General features: G+C 41.4%; 1 protein-coding gene across 1 annotated transcript in view; it reads right to left on the bottom strand.

Moving 5' to 3' along the window:
• The window catches only part of RAPGEF4 (Rap guanine nucleotide exchange factor 4), a 209,532-nt gene that overhangs the window by 18,313 nt on the left and 174,224 nt on the right, over nucleotides 1-16,995 (bottom strand). The window contains exons 18-22 of the mRNA XM_081935427.1: nucleotides 16,045-16,133; nucleotides 14,030-14,060; nucleotides 13,142-13,220; nucleotides 10,278-10,424; nucleotides 7,032-7,129 (exon numbers count right to left, since the gene is read on the bottom strand). Coding sequence (XP_081791553.1) covers nucleotides 7,032-7,129; nucleotides 10,278-10,424; nucleotides 13,142-13,220; nucleotides 14,030-14,060; nucleotides 16,045-16,133 — 444 coding nt within the window. The remainder of the gene's footprint in view (nucleotides 1-7,031; nucleotides 7,130-10,277; nucleotides 10,425-13,141; nucleotides 13,221-14,029; nucleotides 14,061-16,044; nucleotides 16,134-16,995) is intronic.

The following is a 16,995-nucleotide window of genomic DNA, read 5'->3' as shown; positions in this document are numbered from 1 at the left end:
ACAACATTTTCATACATCAGTAAGAAAGAAATATATTTCTATTTGCTACCTAAGTTTAAAACAATATATTTAAAGCAATTACCTAATGGAAGCATTGTAGAAAGCATTGCTCAGGGGAGTGAACATAAATCAATACCTTCCGCTCAGTTTTTAAACCATTAGACTGATTGAGGAATGCCACTTCAGCCTCAATTCTCTCTTTAATAGAGGGAAAATATTGCACACTGCTGCTGCAAGGATTACGGAGCTCAATGCATGAAAAATTAAAAACAAACTAAAATCTGTCTTTAATTTCCCTCCAGATCTTCCTCCTCTGCAAAGAAGGCTTCTATTTTCCCATGTCATTCTCAACACTTGTTGAAACATTTCTTTTTGTTGATGTCTTAAGGCAGAAGGTAGTGCTTCCCCCCTCCCCCCTCCCCCCTTCTCCCTTCTTTTATTTTTCTATTGCTCCGCTACTTTTCTGGCTGCTTCTGATTCTTAATTTGAAAAGATTCCTTTGGGGTTTAACAGAAACATAGGAAGCCAAGGACTGCTGGAGAAGGATGATTATAGAATGAAAAAAGGAGGCACATCGCATGGATTCTCGGCTGCTATGTAATTAAACCAAATGCAAGAATCAACATCTCGACCTTGAAAATATTTCCAAAATGATCTTACCCATTGGAAAAAGGAAAGAAAATGCAATTTCTTGACAAATGTTAGAAAACAAGAAATGCAGATAAAATGTTTGCCATTGCACTCTGCAAGCCTTTTTGGTCTGTAAAAGACTGCACACATACTTAAATATTCCCAGTGAGAGGTTCCTTGGTGCTTTCTGAGCCTGGTTGTTTTCCTGCAGACCTTTCATTACCCAACCTATTTAACATTATCAGTGCTAGTAAGGAGTGTGATTTGCTGTCAGTTTATATTCTAGTAGCTTTCCCTCACAGTGTTGGTGGGGGGTGGTCTTAGAGATTCTTTGGGTGGCCTGTTTACTGTTGGCTTCTTTGGCAGTTCCTTGATTGGGGTATTGTTTACTTGATTGTTGGTCTGATGATAACCTTGGAGTTAAATCTATGCTGATTTGGGTGCTGATTGCTGGGTGGAGAGGTGCTGGTTGATTGTCTCTTCTACATAGTCTATCGTCGTTAATGTCCATGCGTCTATTGATGGCTAATTTGTCAGACTGCCAGGATTCTAGAAATTCCCTGGCTAGTTTTTTGGACTTGGCTTGGTCTACGATTGTCACCTTTTCCCAACTGAAACAATGGTTAAATCTGCCTACATGTTGTGAAATTAAAGAGTTTTCATTGTGTCTTCTGATGGTTGGTCTTCATGGATGCCACTCTTCTGCCTGTTTGTCCTACATAGCGGTTGTTGCAGTCATTACATTGTATATGACTCCTGTTTTTTCTTCTGGGGTTGCTAGATCTTTTAGTTTGCTTAGAATGTTTAGAAAGGCTTCAGTTGGCTTGTCCCAAAGATGCTTTTTCAAGAGGCAACTGGACTTTCTGGCTTTTCTTTGAAGACTTTTCACTTCTCATCCAAGAAGCTTCCTTTGGGACAACCATGACCTAGATGGCTGAGAATCTCCATAGACCTTTAGTTGTGTGCTATGCTGACTCCATGTGGTTGTAGTAGTCGGTTGGTGATTTCTGAGATATTCTTGATGTATGTCACTGTAATCCTTTTTAAGGTTTATGTTGGTTGTGCTTATTGGGTTGAGTGGTCAGGGACTTTTTGATAAAGTTGGGTGGATATCCATTTTCTTGGAATATGTTACCTGGATGTATATAAATTTTGGCCCTGGAACATCTGGAACGGCACCGCATGCGGTAGGACTTAAGCATAGTACACAAAATTGTCTGCTACAACTTCCTACCTGTCAATGACTACTTCAGCTTCAACCACAATAATACATGGGCAAACAATCGATACAAACTCAAGGTAAACCACTCCAAACTGGATTGCAGAAAATACAACTTCAGCAACAGAGTGGTCAACGCCTGGAATGCTCTACCTGACTCCATTGTTACATCCTCAAACCCTCACAGCTTCAACCTTAAACTATCTACTGTGGACCTCACCCCATTCCTAAGAGGTCTGTAAGGGGGCATGCATAAGTGCACCAGTGTGGCTACCGTCCCTGTCCTACTGTCTCCATTTATTTGTACCCATTTCCTTTGTTCATGTCCATGTTTATACTTATACCTGTTATCTTGTACGTGTTTGACGAATAAATAATAAATAAATAATAAAATAAATAAATTTCATTCTTTTCTATTGCTTAATATTGCTTTTGCTTACAATAGCAACAGCTGATGAGAAGCAGCATTTCTGATTCTTTTTGACTTATGAATTGCACACAGTCACATGACAGCACTTTATATCTAAGTACACTGACCATATTTCTTGGAAAAATAAAGGGCAACCTGAAATCTGAACAAGCTTCCTAAGGATAAAAAACAAGGATAGCTTTCCGAAATAAAGGGCCTTCTTTTATAATAAAAAGATGTACTTATAAGGAATTCCTGAAGGAAAAGGAAGGAAGATGGAACAGTTGGTATTTCATGTTTCTGTGACTAACATGATTAAAACATTAAAATAAAGGTAAAGGTTCCCCTCGCACATATATGCTCACTGTTCCCGACTCCAGTGGGCGGTGCTCATCTCCGTTTCAAAGCCGAAGAGCCAGCGCTGTCCGAAGACGTCTCCATGGTCATGTGGCCGGCATGACTAAACGTTGAAGGTGCATTGAACGCTGTTACCTTCCCACCAAAGGTGGTTCCTATTTTTCTACTTGCATTTTTTACATGCTTTCAAACTGCTAGGTTGGCAGAAGTTGGGACAAGTAACGGGAGCTCACTCCGTTACATGGCGCTAGGGATTCAAACCGCCAAATTGCTGATCTTCTGATCGACATAAAAAAACATTAGACAAGTCTTAAAGAGTAATTTATTCCTGACACTTACAGTAGTTTTAAAATAGGGAGGCTTAAAGAAATTTTACTTTTCTGGGATTATGTTTCTTCCAGAATGATTTTCCTTTTGAAACTGAATGTAAAAATGGTTCTGTACTCCTATCGTTTTCACTTTTGTTTCAATAGTTTCACTTAGTTCAATTCTAGAGGCAGCTACATGTCCAGTTTCTTTTTATTCCACCAGAGGGCAGTGCAATCCATTCACATTTGTTTCCTTCCTCTTCTTCATGTTACTTTAAATAAGTATTGAAAAATGGGCTGTTACTATCCAGCTGCTCAGTAGAAACATTCCTAGAATATATTTGGAAGTATGGAACCAAACGCTGACTCAGACCAGACTGCATTTCTTCTCCCCTCTCTTTTCCTAGCTGCGTCATAGAGAAAAGTTTGGAAACTTCTTGTTTCTATCTATGGAGCTTCTCATTCAAGTTTTAAAGAGGCAACTGGACTTCCTTGTTTTTCTCTGAAGACGTCTCGCTTCTCATCCAAGAAGCTTCTTCAGCTCTGACTGGGTGGAAGGGAATGGAAGGATTTGTACTCCTTGGAGACAGCTGGTCATTTGCATTATTTTAGGGAGTCATTAAGGCCACTTGGAGGTTTATCTGTGTCCTCAGGATCATCTAAGTAGCGCAAATGGGTGTGGAGCCTTTTGGAACTGTTGAAAGACTGTGTTGTAGACTGGAGATAGATGATTTCGTATACCTCCTCCCTCTGTTGAGAGAGGGCAGTTCAATTTTGACATAGATGGCCTCTTTGACCTTCCTTTCAAACCAGTGGTCCCCTCTGTCCAAAATGTGGACTTTGTTGTCTTCAAAAGAGTGGTCTTTGTCTTTTAAATGCAGATACTGTTGAATCTTGTCCTGATGGGTTTGTTCTCCTATGCCCGTGATGGCGAACCTATAGCACGCGTGCCACAAGTGGCACGCGGAGCCATTTGTCAGGGCACACGAGGCGCTGCCCTATCAGCTGGCCAGCGTGCATGCGCGCGCTGGCCAGCTGAGTTCACCTTTTTAAAAGCTATTTTTCGCCTTCCCCAGGCTCCAGAGGCTTTATAGGAGCCTGGTGAGGGCGAAAAGAGCCTCCCCCCCCCGGAGGCTTCAGGGACTGTCCCTGAAGCCTTTGGAATGCTTAAAACCACCCTCCGAGCAAACCGGAAGTGACTTCCGCGTTGCTCGGAAGGTCATTTTAAGCGTTCCGAAGGCTTCAGGGACCGTCCAAGGCTTCCCTGATGCCTTCGGAGTGCTTAAAACGATCCTTCCGGCCTCCTGGGGGTCGGGGGAGGCTCTTTTCGCCCTCCCCAGGCTCCTATAAAGCCCCTGGAGCCTGGGGAGGGCAAAAAAAAATGTAAAAATGGGGGGGTCATGCGTTATGCGCGCATGCGCACTGGGGGGGGTCGCGCATTGCATTATGGGTGCGGCACACCTGCACTCGACCCCCCTGCGCTCCCCCCACTTGTGGCACGTGAGCCAAAAAAGGTTCGCCATCACTGTCCTATGCTGCGCCATGCATTTATGAAGTGGTTGTTTTGTTTCTCCAATGTACAGATCTGCACATGTCTCACTGCATTGTACTGCATACGCCACGTTGCTTAGTTTGTGCCTGGGTGTTTTATCCTTGGGTGGACAAGCTTCTACTTTAGTGTACTCTTGGGTATAAAGCATGCACTGATGTTGTGTTGGCTGAAGATCCTCCTGAGCTTTTCAGATATTCTTGTTTGTATTTCTAGTTTAAAACTAAATGGAGTACCTTGAATTATTTAGACAATAAACACTGGGGATGTACCACACTTTAGGTTCCGAGGGGAAAAGGTACTTTGGTGTCTGTAGGAAACTGACACAGCATCCATCTGCAACTCCTTAAACCAGCCACATCTCTTCTCAGAATTTTATTCAAACCTTCAGTGCTATTCTGTCTAAAGATGTTTTTGGGTTCAAGAGCCATAGGCAGGTACTACTACAGCTACTTGGGTACTGCAAAGAACTGTCTTAACTTTGAATTCAATAGTGCACAGGCCTAGGAAATATATACCATATACTGTATTGCATCTAATGTTACTACTCTATTTTCTAAGGACAAAGTATTAGACAGCCCTCGCAAAGGTAGGGTAGATAGGAACGCTTGTGCCCCATTCATTGCTATCGGGCGCCCAGAGGAATAGGCAGAATAATAGGCAATTATTTTGTTCAATACTTCATTTCAATAGAATATTGGAATGAGCCCACCATCTTCCCAGCAGGGTGGTTTTATTTAGGTAGAGGCAGAGAAGAGCAAATAGAGCTGAAAGCTGCCTTCTCAAACAGGTAGTCCTTGTTTAGTGACTATCTGGTTTAGCAATCATTCGCAGTAATGATGGTGGGTGAAAAAATAACTTTATGAACAATCCTTGCATTTTATAGGTCTGTAAAGATCTGTTGAAATAGGATGATAAGCACAGCCGCAGTTTCACTTAGTGGCCTCTTTGTTTAACAACTGATTTGCCAGTCTCAGTTATGATCGCTAAACAAGGATTATCTCTACTATCTTCGCAGTGCCTGCTTTCAGCATGACTGCTCAAAGCAAATTAAGTTAAGGTGGGAAGGCTATGACTGTGCCTCAAAGTAAGCAGATGTAATAATAGAAAATAAAAACTCTAGTCATTAATACCAATTATTCCTTCTAGACTGAAAAATCTCTATGAATACACTCATGGTTGGTTTGTCTTAAACTATAGTCATATCTGCTTAGATGATTTCTCTTATATATTTAAATTTTATAATGTTTTATTTGTTTCCTAGTATGATTTGATTGCTTATTAGTAACCTATGACTATCATAGGTTAGTATTGTATCTTATGATTCTTGATGGATGAATATATTCTATTTTATCCTCCTTATGTACACGGAGAGCATATGCACCAAAGACAAATTCCTTAGAGTCCAATTGTTGCGGCACACTTTGCCAAGAAAGAATTCTATTCTATTCTATTCTATTCTATTCTATTCTATTCTATTCTATTCTATTCTATTCTATTCTATTCTATTCTATTCTATTATTTTTTTAAAAAAATACTTAGATTGTCTTCTGCTCACTCAAAAATCCTTAAATGCTGATAGAAGATAACATACTGTACATACCTCAAAACTCTCCTTAGAAATATTAGAATCTTTTACATCATATGGAGCTAGTCAGAAATACAACTAAAAAAGATACCTCAAATGTGGTCAACGTTAATAATAAGCCCTGTGGTACTATTTCAAAATGTTTATTTATTGTATTCCTACAGTTTATTAGAATCCAGGCTATACGGTACTGCTTAAGTCAGGGTTGTCCAAACTTGGGAACTTTGAGACTTGTGGACTTCAACTCCCAGAATTCTGGGAGTTGAAGTCCACAAGTCTTAAAGTTCCCAAGTTTGGACACCCCTGGCTTAAGCCATAACGAACATACATTTTTACAATTATTATACGACCAAATTAATTTTTGTATAGTAAATGTAAAATTATATCTCTCTGTCATATTTTCTGCCTTTATCAAATCAAGTCAATCCTTAGTGTAAATCACAAACTAGACACATACTGTTCCCATGTATTCATAGAAAATAGGTTTGGACAGATAATGTGAAATCAGTAAATATTTATAATCTACTTAATTATTAAAAGTCTGCTCTCCTTTTGCACAGATACAGTTTCTTCAAAGCTTCAAATGGTATTTTATTGCAAAGCTACAGCCAGGGGTGGGCTCCTATAGGTTAGGCCGGGTTCAGGAGAATCCGTAGCTAATGTTATGGCCAGTTCGGAGAACCTCCAAATCCCAACCCTCCCCTCCCAGGAGCCTCCACGCGGCCCATTTTGGAGGGGAGGTAACTGCAGGGAGCGCACGGGGGCTCAGGGAGGGGGAAAAATGGGCCTCCCGGAAGGCCTCTGGAGCCTGGGGAAGGCAAAAACCCACGCCCACTCAGCAACCGGACAGAGAAGCCCACCCCTGGCTACAGCAGAATTGGAGATGCTTATCTTATTGAGCGTAAAGGTAACATAAAAGAATTGTTTCTCATCTGAGAGATGTTTGGAACTGACTGAGCAAAGATACATACCAGGGAGTCAAATTGGTCACGAGGACAAGCAAAGAGGCGTCCATTAACACTGAGTGTTGTAAACACTGAAACATCGTGAGGTTTGAGAACCGCCTTCTCTGTAAAAATGAAAAGCAGAAGAAAATAAAACTAGCAGGTAAGTTAGCAGAGCATTACAGAATGTATTTCTCTCCACTGAAATCAACTCTTTTGGGTAAACAAGTGTGCAATCTAGTATCGTGAACTGACCAAACATGTACCGACTTACATGACAAACGATGATACTCTCACCAAGTTTGGTACATTCCGAATCTCGGATGCAGAGCTGGTTCCCATTCAGGTTCCAAGTCTGTTGTTTATATCCATGGAACCAAATTAACCAAAATTCTTTGCTTGGGAAAAGTAGAGAATTCATTCCAGTTTTGTTTCTATCTGCTCATCGCAGTCTAGAACTTCTTCAGGGACGACCCAGAATTGCTCGGTGAACTCCACCATTATTCTGGAGGAATGTTAATTGGCAGATATCCTGCATTTCAAGTTTTTATTTTTTATTTTTTAATTAACATCTGGGCGAGCCCCCATATGCTTCCGTAAAAACATCTAAAGCACCATCAAAGCCATCCCTGAACTTTTCACATTTTATCCCCCAAGATAAAATCCAAACTTTACCATTGGTAATGCTACTGTTTGACATTTGCTGTAATAGTAATAGTAATGACATTTGATGTAATAGCCGCTACGTATAAAAGAAGTCGATATTCTAGAAAGGATATCCTTATCCTAGAAAGATGTGAAGTTCTCAAGTCATAATGTAATATATATATCAGTGATTTTGAGCCGGAATGCTCAAAAAAAGTTCAAGATGGCAGCCACAACCAATGTACTTGAAGTCCTACCCCTTTTCTATACTGTATATGTCACAATGTACACAAAAATGCCAGGCCTTCAATTGCATGGTTGTGGCTGGCATTTGAGATTTTGGATGCCCTCTGTCCTGTTACCCTGAGCAAGTACAGATAGTCCTCAACTTACAACTGTTCGTTTAGTGACTATTCAAAATTGCAACGGCACTGAAAAAAAGTAACTCATGGCCATTTTTCACAGTTACAACCTTTGCAGCATCCTCATGCTTGGCAAACTGGTTCATATTTATGACCGTTGCGGTGTCCTGAGGTCATGTGATCTCCTTTTGTGACCTTCTGACAAGCAAAGCCAATGGGAGAGCCAGAATCATTTAACAACCGGGTTACTTATCAACTGCACCGATTCACTTAGCAACTGTGGCAAGAAAGGTAGTAAAATGGGGCAAAACTTACTTAACAAGTGTTTCATTTAAAGACTTAAATTTTGGGCCCAAGTGTACATTGTGCAATTATACATTGAGGACTACATGTCCTCAATTTTTGTGAATGAAATGACAAAAACACCATGCCTCTGGAATCAATATATTTCCAAATGATTTTGGAATCATTTGACAATAGTTTTAAATAAGAGAAGATTTTCCAGGTCACATTACGGAATTGGAAATACTTCTCACTACTTATTTATTTGTTAAATGTGCACCCCTGTTTTCTGTCTGATAATGCTCATATTATTTTATAGACATACCAGTGGTGCTTGTTATATATAAGAGATTTATTCTAGCAAAAAAAAAAGAGTGAATAAAAAGTCCCCGACTTCACCAGCATACTTTATGCTTGCTCCAAAGAGCCAGTTTGGTGCAGTGGTTAAGGCACCAGGTTAAAAACCAGGTGACAGGGAGTCTAGTATTACCTTAGTCATGAAGTCAGCTATGTGATTTTGGGACAGTCCCTCACTATCAGCCCTAGAAGGCAGAAGCAAACTACTTCTGAAAATCTTACCAAGAAAACCACAGGGCCTATAGCCCAGGCAGTTGTCAAAGAGTCAACACTGATTTGAAGGCATAAAACAAAAAGAAAAAATGCATCTAATTCTGTTAATATGTTGCACCTGTGTAGAACATGAACACAAATACACATACACACACAAACGCACACGCTCTTCCCAAGTTGAATTGATATAAAATCTTTTATCACAGATAACAAGATCTGATGTCTATTTTGCAAACTTAAATTTGCAGATCAAGGGTAAGAAAATCACAGATATAAGGTGGAGAAGAGCTCAAATTATAACAAGAAACTTAATTGTGTAACAGATTCCCATTTTAAAGAATGGATTATAACACTATGGATATGTTTTGGGTGTGGAATTTTAATGAGGAAACAGAATACTAGTGTAACAGAAGTAAAGTAACGTAATATATGATTCAGTGGGTCTCAACCTTCCTAATGCCCCGACCCTTTAATACATTTCCTCATGTTGTGGTGACCCCCAACCATAACATTATTTTATGTTTTCCGTATTTTTTTGAAAATATGTGTTTTCCAGGTGATCCCTGTGAAAGGGTCGTTCGACCCCCAAAGGGGTCCCGACCCACAGGTTGAGAACCACTGTTATAATTGATAGCAGGTGGCATCACCTGCTATTTGAGTCTAACAGAACACAAAAAGCTAAGGCGGGTCAGACTTGATTAAAATATCAATGGGAGACATTGGAAATCCTGTGGTTTCAGGCAAATTGGGTAGCTGGAAAATCATCACGGTGACAATAAAACGATCAGCCTTTTCTTTAACGCTAAGAAATCTGCCCGGATGTGTCCATATTGCCTCAAGGAATTAGCTCCTCTGCGAAGTCTTTATCTTTTATTTAGGAACTGTAGCGGCGCAGTGGTTAGAGTGCAGTACTGCAGGTTACTTCTGCTGACTGCTGGTTGTCTGCAGTTTGGCAGTTCAAATCTTACCAGGCCCAAGGTTGACTCAGCCTTCCATCCTTCTGAGGTGGGTAAAATGAGGACCCAGATTGTTGGGGGCAATAGGCTGACTCTGTAAACCACTTAGAGAGGGCTGTAAGGCACTGTGAAGTGGTACAGTATATAAGCCTAAGTGCTATTGCTATTTAACAGATATCACTTAAGGTTGCTAAAGCTTCTTTTATGGTTTCTATACCTATTTTGACAAAAGCAACCAGCAGATACCATATAGGCCTTAAAAAGGACAAATATATACTTGGTCACACCTTTACTAATAGATCAACTTTTAAGGTGAGCCTTTCCTTGGTGTCTTCTGAGATAATGGACAGCAATTCCTGTTATTTTCAATTTGAGAAATATTGGGGAAATCAGTATATTCATTCCACCGTGATTTGCCACCTCAGGATATATTCAGGCAAGTTATCCAGCTGCCTTACCTCCTGCTGAACTCATCTTGACCAATATCAAGCCATCTCCAGAGCCCAGTTTGTCAGCTATTGCAGAGAGGACTTCTTTAACAGATGACAAAACTGGAATGCGGATGGTGGTGTATGTGTGATCCACACAGTATACCTTGAATAAAACTTGAGACAAAAACAACACATTACGAAAGAGCCCCTAAAAACCTGCCTCATTCTGTAGAACAAGATACTGTTATGATGCAGTACAGGGGTAAAATGCTCTGAAGTCTGCTACCTATTTGCTTTGCGCACATGCGTGCCAAACATGTGCTTTGCGCACCGCAGGTGCTACTGTGCAGTGCTAAAAAAGGAGAAATAAGGATCATTTTCTGAGTCTGCAAAAGTAAGAAGAACAGCGAGGGAGACACACAGATGTGCCATGGGATTTAGATTAGCTAGGAAGCAGGATTTCCTGCTTTCTAGCAAATATAAATCAAGCGGCACAGCTGATTGTTGCACAGCTGATTGTTGGAGCTACCGGTTCACCTGAACTGGTAGGGAAAAAATAATACCGGACGATCAGCTGTGTGACAATCAGCTGTGCTGCACAATTTCTAATCCCGTGGCACAGCTCATTGTCGCACAGCTCATTGTCGGAACTACAGGTTCGTTCGAACCAGTACCAGTTTTTTAAACTACCAGTTCAGGCGAAGTGGTAGAATTTTTTACTATTAATTCAAGCGAACCGGTCCAAACCAGTAGCATTTCATCCCTGATGCAGTATCATTGTATAATAATTGCTCTCTCATTAAGAATAACAGAGTTGGAAGGGACTTTGGAGGTCCTCTAGCCCAACCCCATGCCCGGGCAGGAAACTCTACACCATTTCAGACAAATGGTCGTCCAAACTTTTCTTAACAACTTCCAGCGTTGGAGCACCCACAACTTCTGGAGGCAAGTCATTCCACCAATTAATTATTCTAACTGTTAGGAAATTACTCATTAGTTCTATGACTAATTCTAAATCTAGGTCTAATATCTAAATTAGAATTAATACCTTAGTTCTAGTATCTTTAGGTATTACATCCAAGCTAGCAGTGACAGTTCTTTAGAATGATGGATAATAGGCCAAAATGCTCTCCTCCGGCTTACTCATTATTTCCTCTTCCCCCTTAACATGATTAATTTGTTTCTGTCTTTGTGTGCATAGAAGGGTGTCCGCAGGAAAGGTGGATAATTATTAACCGAGTCATGATATCATCATGCAAATGACATAAATTACGCAACTGACCTAATTCAAGTCATTAGCAAGTGCATTGTGACATCATTGTGGTTTCTACAATGTGCTTGGAAGATGCTGTATATCACTAGTGAAGCATTTACTTCTCCCAGCCTAGTTTAGCTATATTTTTTGGCTGTGTTGTGGACGAATAAGATTTAATACTTTTAGCATTCTTGTAATCTCTCCTTTGATGACCTGAAAACTTTATTTCTTCCCATGTGGTCCCCCTGCCTAAATGTGCTTGTAATGGGTTTACAATAAATGTTGGGAAACCACCAAGAGGAACAAGTTGTTGAAAATCTTTACAGGTTTAAAAACTTTGGATATGAATATACTGTAGCTGACATTGACAGTGTCATAATGCATCTTAATAAGAAAAAGGCCTCTGTTCTTTGGAAGGAATCTCTTAACGTGATAGTTTATCAAGATGTTTCTATTTTAGTATTATAGCTAGTCCTCAACTTACAACCATTCATCTAGAGACGGTTCAAAGTTACAACAGCACTGGAAAAAGTGACTTTTTTGTGACCGGTCCTCGCATTTACAACCGTCGCAGAATTCCAACAGTCACCTGATTCAAGTTTGGAAGCTGGGCAACAATCAGCCTGTATTTGCAACAGTTGCTGTGAGGCCATTTGCAATCTACCCGGCTGGTTTGTGACAAGCAGCGTCAATTGGGGAGGAAGCCAGATTCACGGAACAACTGCATGTTTCCCTGCACTGATTCACTCAACAACCAGCAAAAAAAGGGTGTACAATCAGGTGAGACTCACTTAACAACCACCGTGATTAGCAATGAAAATTCTGGTCCCAATTGTGGTCGTAAGTCAAGGACTTACCTTTACATTACAACCAGGCTGAGAAGTTACTGAACCTGTGAAGTAACATATTTTTCTGTGTATAAGATGATACTTTTTCTTTAAAATATTTACCTAAAAATGGAGGATTGTCTTATACATGGGGGGCTGAGAGGAGAACTGCGGTTGTGAAACTGCCAATATCTTGGTTGCCCCCTCGCCCATATGTGCTAGTCATTCCCGACTCTAGGGGGCGGTGCTCATCTCCGTTTCAAAGCCGAAGAGCCAGCACTGTCCGAAGATGTCTCCGTGGTCATGTGGCCGGCATGACTAAATGCCGAAGGTGCATGGAATGCTGTTACTTCCCACCAAAGGTGGTCCCTATTTTTCTACTTGCATTTTTTACATGCTTTTGAACTGCTAAGTTAGCAATTGGCCGATACCTTATCTTGCAAAGTAGCCTCATGAGCAAAACTTCCGGTTGCAGAAGAGACTAACAGGTCTTCTTCAATCATTAACCTTATGTAACTGATGTCATCTGATGCTGCGGAGACGTGTAGCCCATGCGCAGATGCAACAGGGAGCGCTAATATCGGAGCATTCTGAGCCCATAAAAATGTCAGGAAAAAAAATTAAAAATACCACTACCGGTAAGCGAATGTCTCCCTCTGCAAAATAAATATCTTCTATTTAATGTTTAAAGTACTGGTTTCTGAATTTGGGGTAATAAAATGGGGGGTGGAATATGGTAATTATTTCAGTGTGTGGAGCTTGCTTTTTTTCCGGCAGTGAAACTCGGGCGGTCCAGGGCACTGACTTACTTTCATCACTTCCCCTGATGGGCTGGCGTTTTTGTGTTCTTTCATCACTCACGTTAAAGTGCTGCAAAAGGACTTTGTGCTAGAGGAAGAAAAAACAAACAAACTTCATTATCACAGATACAAGAGAAAAACACATTCTCTAATTTATGATCTACTATTAAAAGCAGTCGAATTCAGAAGAGGGAAGAAACCTCTAAAGTTAATTATGTACTTTGAAAATATTTCATGGTACCCATCTGCTATTATGACCTTGGAGACCTAAATCCGCAAGTACTATCTTTTGTAAAATTTTAACATACGGCATCTTGATAGCGTCTGAATACAAAGCCATTTCTTGACTGCAGGCAAATGTCTTAACCTGAAATTTATATGATATGGGCACACGGATGAGAATTAATAAAGGAAACATGGTAGTAAGTACCATGGAAACATGGTAGTAGGTAACCGGGATGGGCTTCAAAAATTTCAGCAATGGGTTCTCTACCTGGTTACTGGGTGGGCATGGCCTAGTCAGCCTCCTGCACCACGGAGGGGGAACTGTTTTCACCTTCCCTAGGCTCAGGAGGCTTTCCTTGAGACTCCGGGAGGGTGAAAACTGCCTCCTCCAGGCTCCAGACGCTGGAAACCAGTCCGTTTCCGACCTTCCGGAACTTCTAGGAGGGCCGTTTTTCCCCGTCTGCATCCAAAACAGGTTGCATGGAGACTCCTAGGAGGGGCGGTGTGGGAAGGGTCAGCCAGGGGTGGGATTTGGAGGTTCTTTGAACTGGCCATAACATTAGCTACAGGTCCTCCCGAACCCGGCCAAACCCGTAGCAGTCTACCCCTGTATGTAACATAGAATATTTGTAAATAACTTATTTTTGTGGCATACGTATCCAAAATATTTACCTTTTTCTGAGGTCCTTTAGCTTCTTCTAATCTATCAAATGCAAATGAAACAATATTTTTTGTTACGTACTGTATGCTAAATTCACAAAAATGCATATGAAGAGTTTTTAAAATAAATTTATATTTTAGAGATTTTACTATAAATACTTTTAAGCAATACAGAATTGAGCTTTTGATTCGGTAAATTAATCCCAGTCTGGCAACCATATTTGTTAGACTTGACTTGGTTTTATTATTCCAAGCCAGCTTGTTTAGTTCATGAATACATTGAGTAGTTTATGTTTAAAGCAATATGTTAACAAACACGGCAAATTAACCCCATTTCAATGGTAGGTTCCTGTTCTGACCCCCCTTCCTCCTTCGCCCACACAGAACACGCTCTGGAACAATACAAATGAACAAGGTTTATTTCACAGACAGACAGAACGTTCCGTGGCAGTAAACCACCACGACCAAGCTCACAACGACAAGACACGAAAGCAGCTATCCAGCTTGCTACGTTTTCCAGACCAAAACTTCTTGCAGGAGTTATTTGTTGACTGCTGCAAAGGGCGTATGCACAGTCAACCCTTTTATAGCCTGAAGAGGAGTCTCCTGATCAACAGCTGAGAGCCCTTACCGCCGATAATTACGCCCACACTCCTTGCGTCTGTGGGCGCGGCGATAACGGGCGTCCAGGAACTCTCTGTTAATCTCTGACTCATCGTCTCGTGAGTCCTCCCCACTGCTCCAAGGCATGGCATCAGGAACCCCCCTCCTCTGGCTCTCACTGCTGCTCCATGCCTCAGGCGCCTCCTGGTGGCCGACCAGACTCTCTGATCGCTGCTCAGAGTCGGAACCCTGTCCAGGGTCCTCCACATCCTCCTGAGCCGACTCATAGGGACCCTCACTCTTGGAGTCTGGTGGCAGCTGCAACAGCTCCTGCTGGGCCACAACAGGTTCCTATCAGTTTGGACCGGTTTGGCTGAACTGGTAGTGGTTTGGCACCCTGGGTGGCTGGAACTAGCAGCGACGCAGACCTGCCATGCCCGCGAACTGGTTCTCCTGGTGGCGCCTACAGTGGCACCATCTTGTTATTGGTTCTGCGCATGCTCAGAACAATTTTAATTGCACTGCGCATGTGCGCACAGCCTGCACCAAGCGCATGTGTGCAATGCACACGAGTGGTGCACACATGGGCAAACCAGCAGTAGTGCCTACCAGAACCCATCCCTGCCCTATTCCTCATATAAATATAATGCACACTAAAAAGAAAAGTACACGATATATGCTATTGCATTGCTTGTAACAACGAATATTCAGGAAATTGCCTTTCATGCAATCAAAGATCATGAACCAGAGGCTTTTTGAAACAAAATGTATATCACTCAACGTTTACAGTACCCAAAACCATTGGGACCACACTTTGCTATGCTGATGACCATCCTAGCTGGGCCTGTTGACTAATAGAATAACAGAGTTGGAAGGGACCTTGGAGGTTTTCTAGTCCAACCTCCTGCTTAGGCAGGAAACCCTACACCACTTCAGACAAATGGATATCCAGCATCTTCTTAAAAACTTCCAGTGTTGGAGTATTCGCAACTTCTGGAGGCAAGTTGTTCCACTGATCAATCGTTCTAAACTGTCAGGAAATTTCCTCCTTGCTTCTAAGTTGCTTCTCTCCTTGATTAGTTTCCACCCATTGCTTCTTGTCCTACCCTCAGGTGCTTTGGAGAATGGGTTGACCCAGTGCCAAGAGTCTATGAGGAATTGGATGGGTCAAAACAAGCTCAGGTTAGCTCCTTGCACAATGAAGTTGCTCTTTTGCTTGATTCTGATTCCAAGACTGAGTTTCAACAGGGCCACACACACCTGAAGAAGCAAATGCCACAAACAGTTAAGGTCCATGGCTGGAGTGCCTTTTGCACAGCTTTTCTGCTTAAGACTAGTCTAACAATGATAATGCTTTAGATATACTATAATGCTAGGCATTGACAGAGATCAGTTTGGTGCAATGAGCTTGATCTGATACTTACATTTGTTTCACAGTCTTCTCTAGCTCTGGGAGTTGCTCTTTGAGCACTGTAATTACCCTTGCATCATCCGATACAGATACATAAAATTCCTGTTAAATGATAAGCACACTCTTCAAATGGTATAAAAAGTCCAGCTGATTTGACAAAATCTGTATCATATCTATGCTGGTTTCAAATAAGGATACTTTATGTGCATAATAAATAGTATTAGTTACAATTTTACTCCAAATATTTAAGATGTGGATAAACCCTTGATCTTCACTCTGAGAGTAATATATTTCTCTCATTACGATACTGAAAATTGTGGCCTGTTTTTGGTTTATTTTAATTTATTTATTTTAGGTTCCTTTCATATTTTTCTAGCTATCTCAATGGATGTTTTTCTTTTTTTAAAAAATGCAGCATTTCAATTCCGTTTTAATTATCAAACAAAAGAAAAACAATCTATCACCAGCAATAATAAAATAGCTTTTCAAACGTTTTCCTCATTTGATGCTCAAAAGGAACATTGAGATTAGCTGTGCCAAGTGGCACAACGAGATGGCCATCTCAGGTTATCATAAAAAGTGAATCCCATGATTATTATAAAGCTTAACTAATGGACCGTCCCAGAGGTGATATTCTACCGGTTCGGACCGGATCGCCCAAACCGGTAGCAGAAATCACGGGTGGCTCCACCCACCCGCAACTAACTCTGTAACATCCCATTTAGGGCCTTTTTCCGCCAAAAGTGCATGCGCGGAAGGATCTGCACATGCACGGAGGTGGCGCATGCGCTTTCACACTTGCAAACCAGTAGGGAAGGTAAGTGTATACCAAAGGTGAGTTACTTCCGGTTCGGCTGAACCAGTAGTGGAATTCAGGCCTGGGTCGCAGAAGCGGCAGTGACCCAGGCCTGTCACGCCCCCCCCCCATGAACCAGTTCCCTCACCACAGCTGGGCCGCCGCCAT

Source organism: Natrix helvetica, assembly GCF_964273705.1.
Source record: "Natrix helvetica genome assembly, chromosome: 1".
In the NCBI taxonomy this organism is placed as follows: Eukaryota; Metazoa; Chordata; class Lepidosauria; order Squamata; family Natricidae; genus Natrix; species Natrix helvetica.
This window is presented reverse-complemented; position numbering and strand designations above follow the sequence as displayed.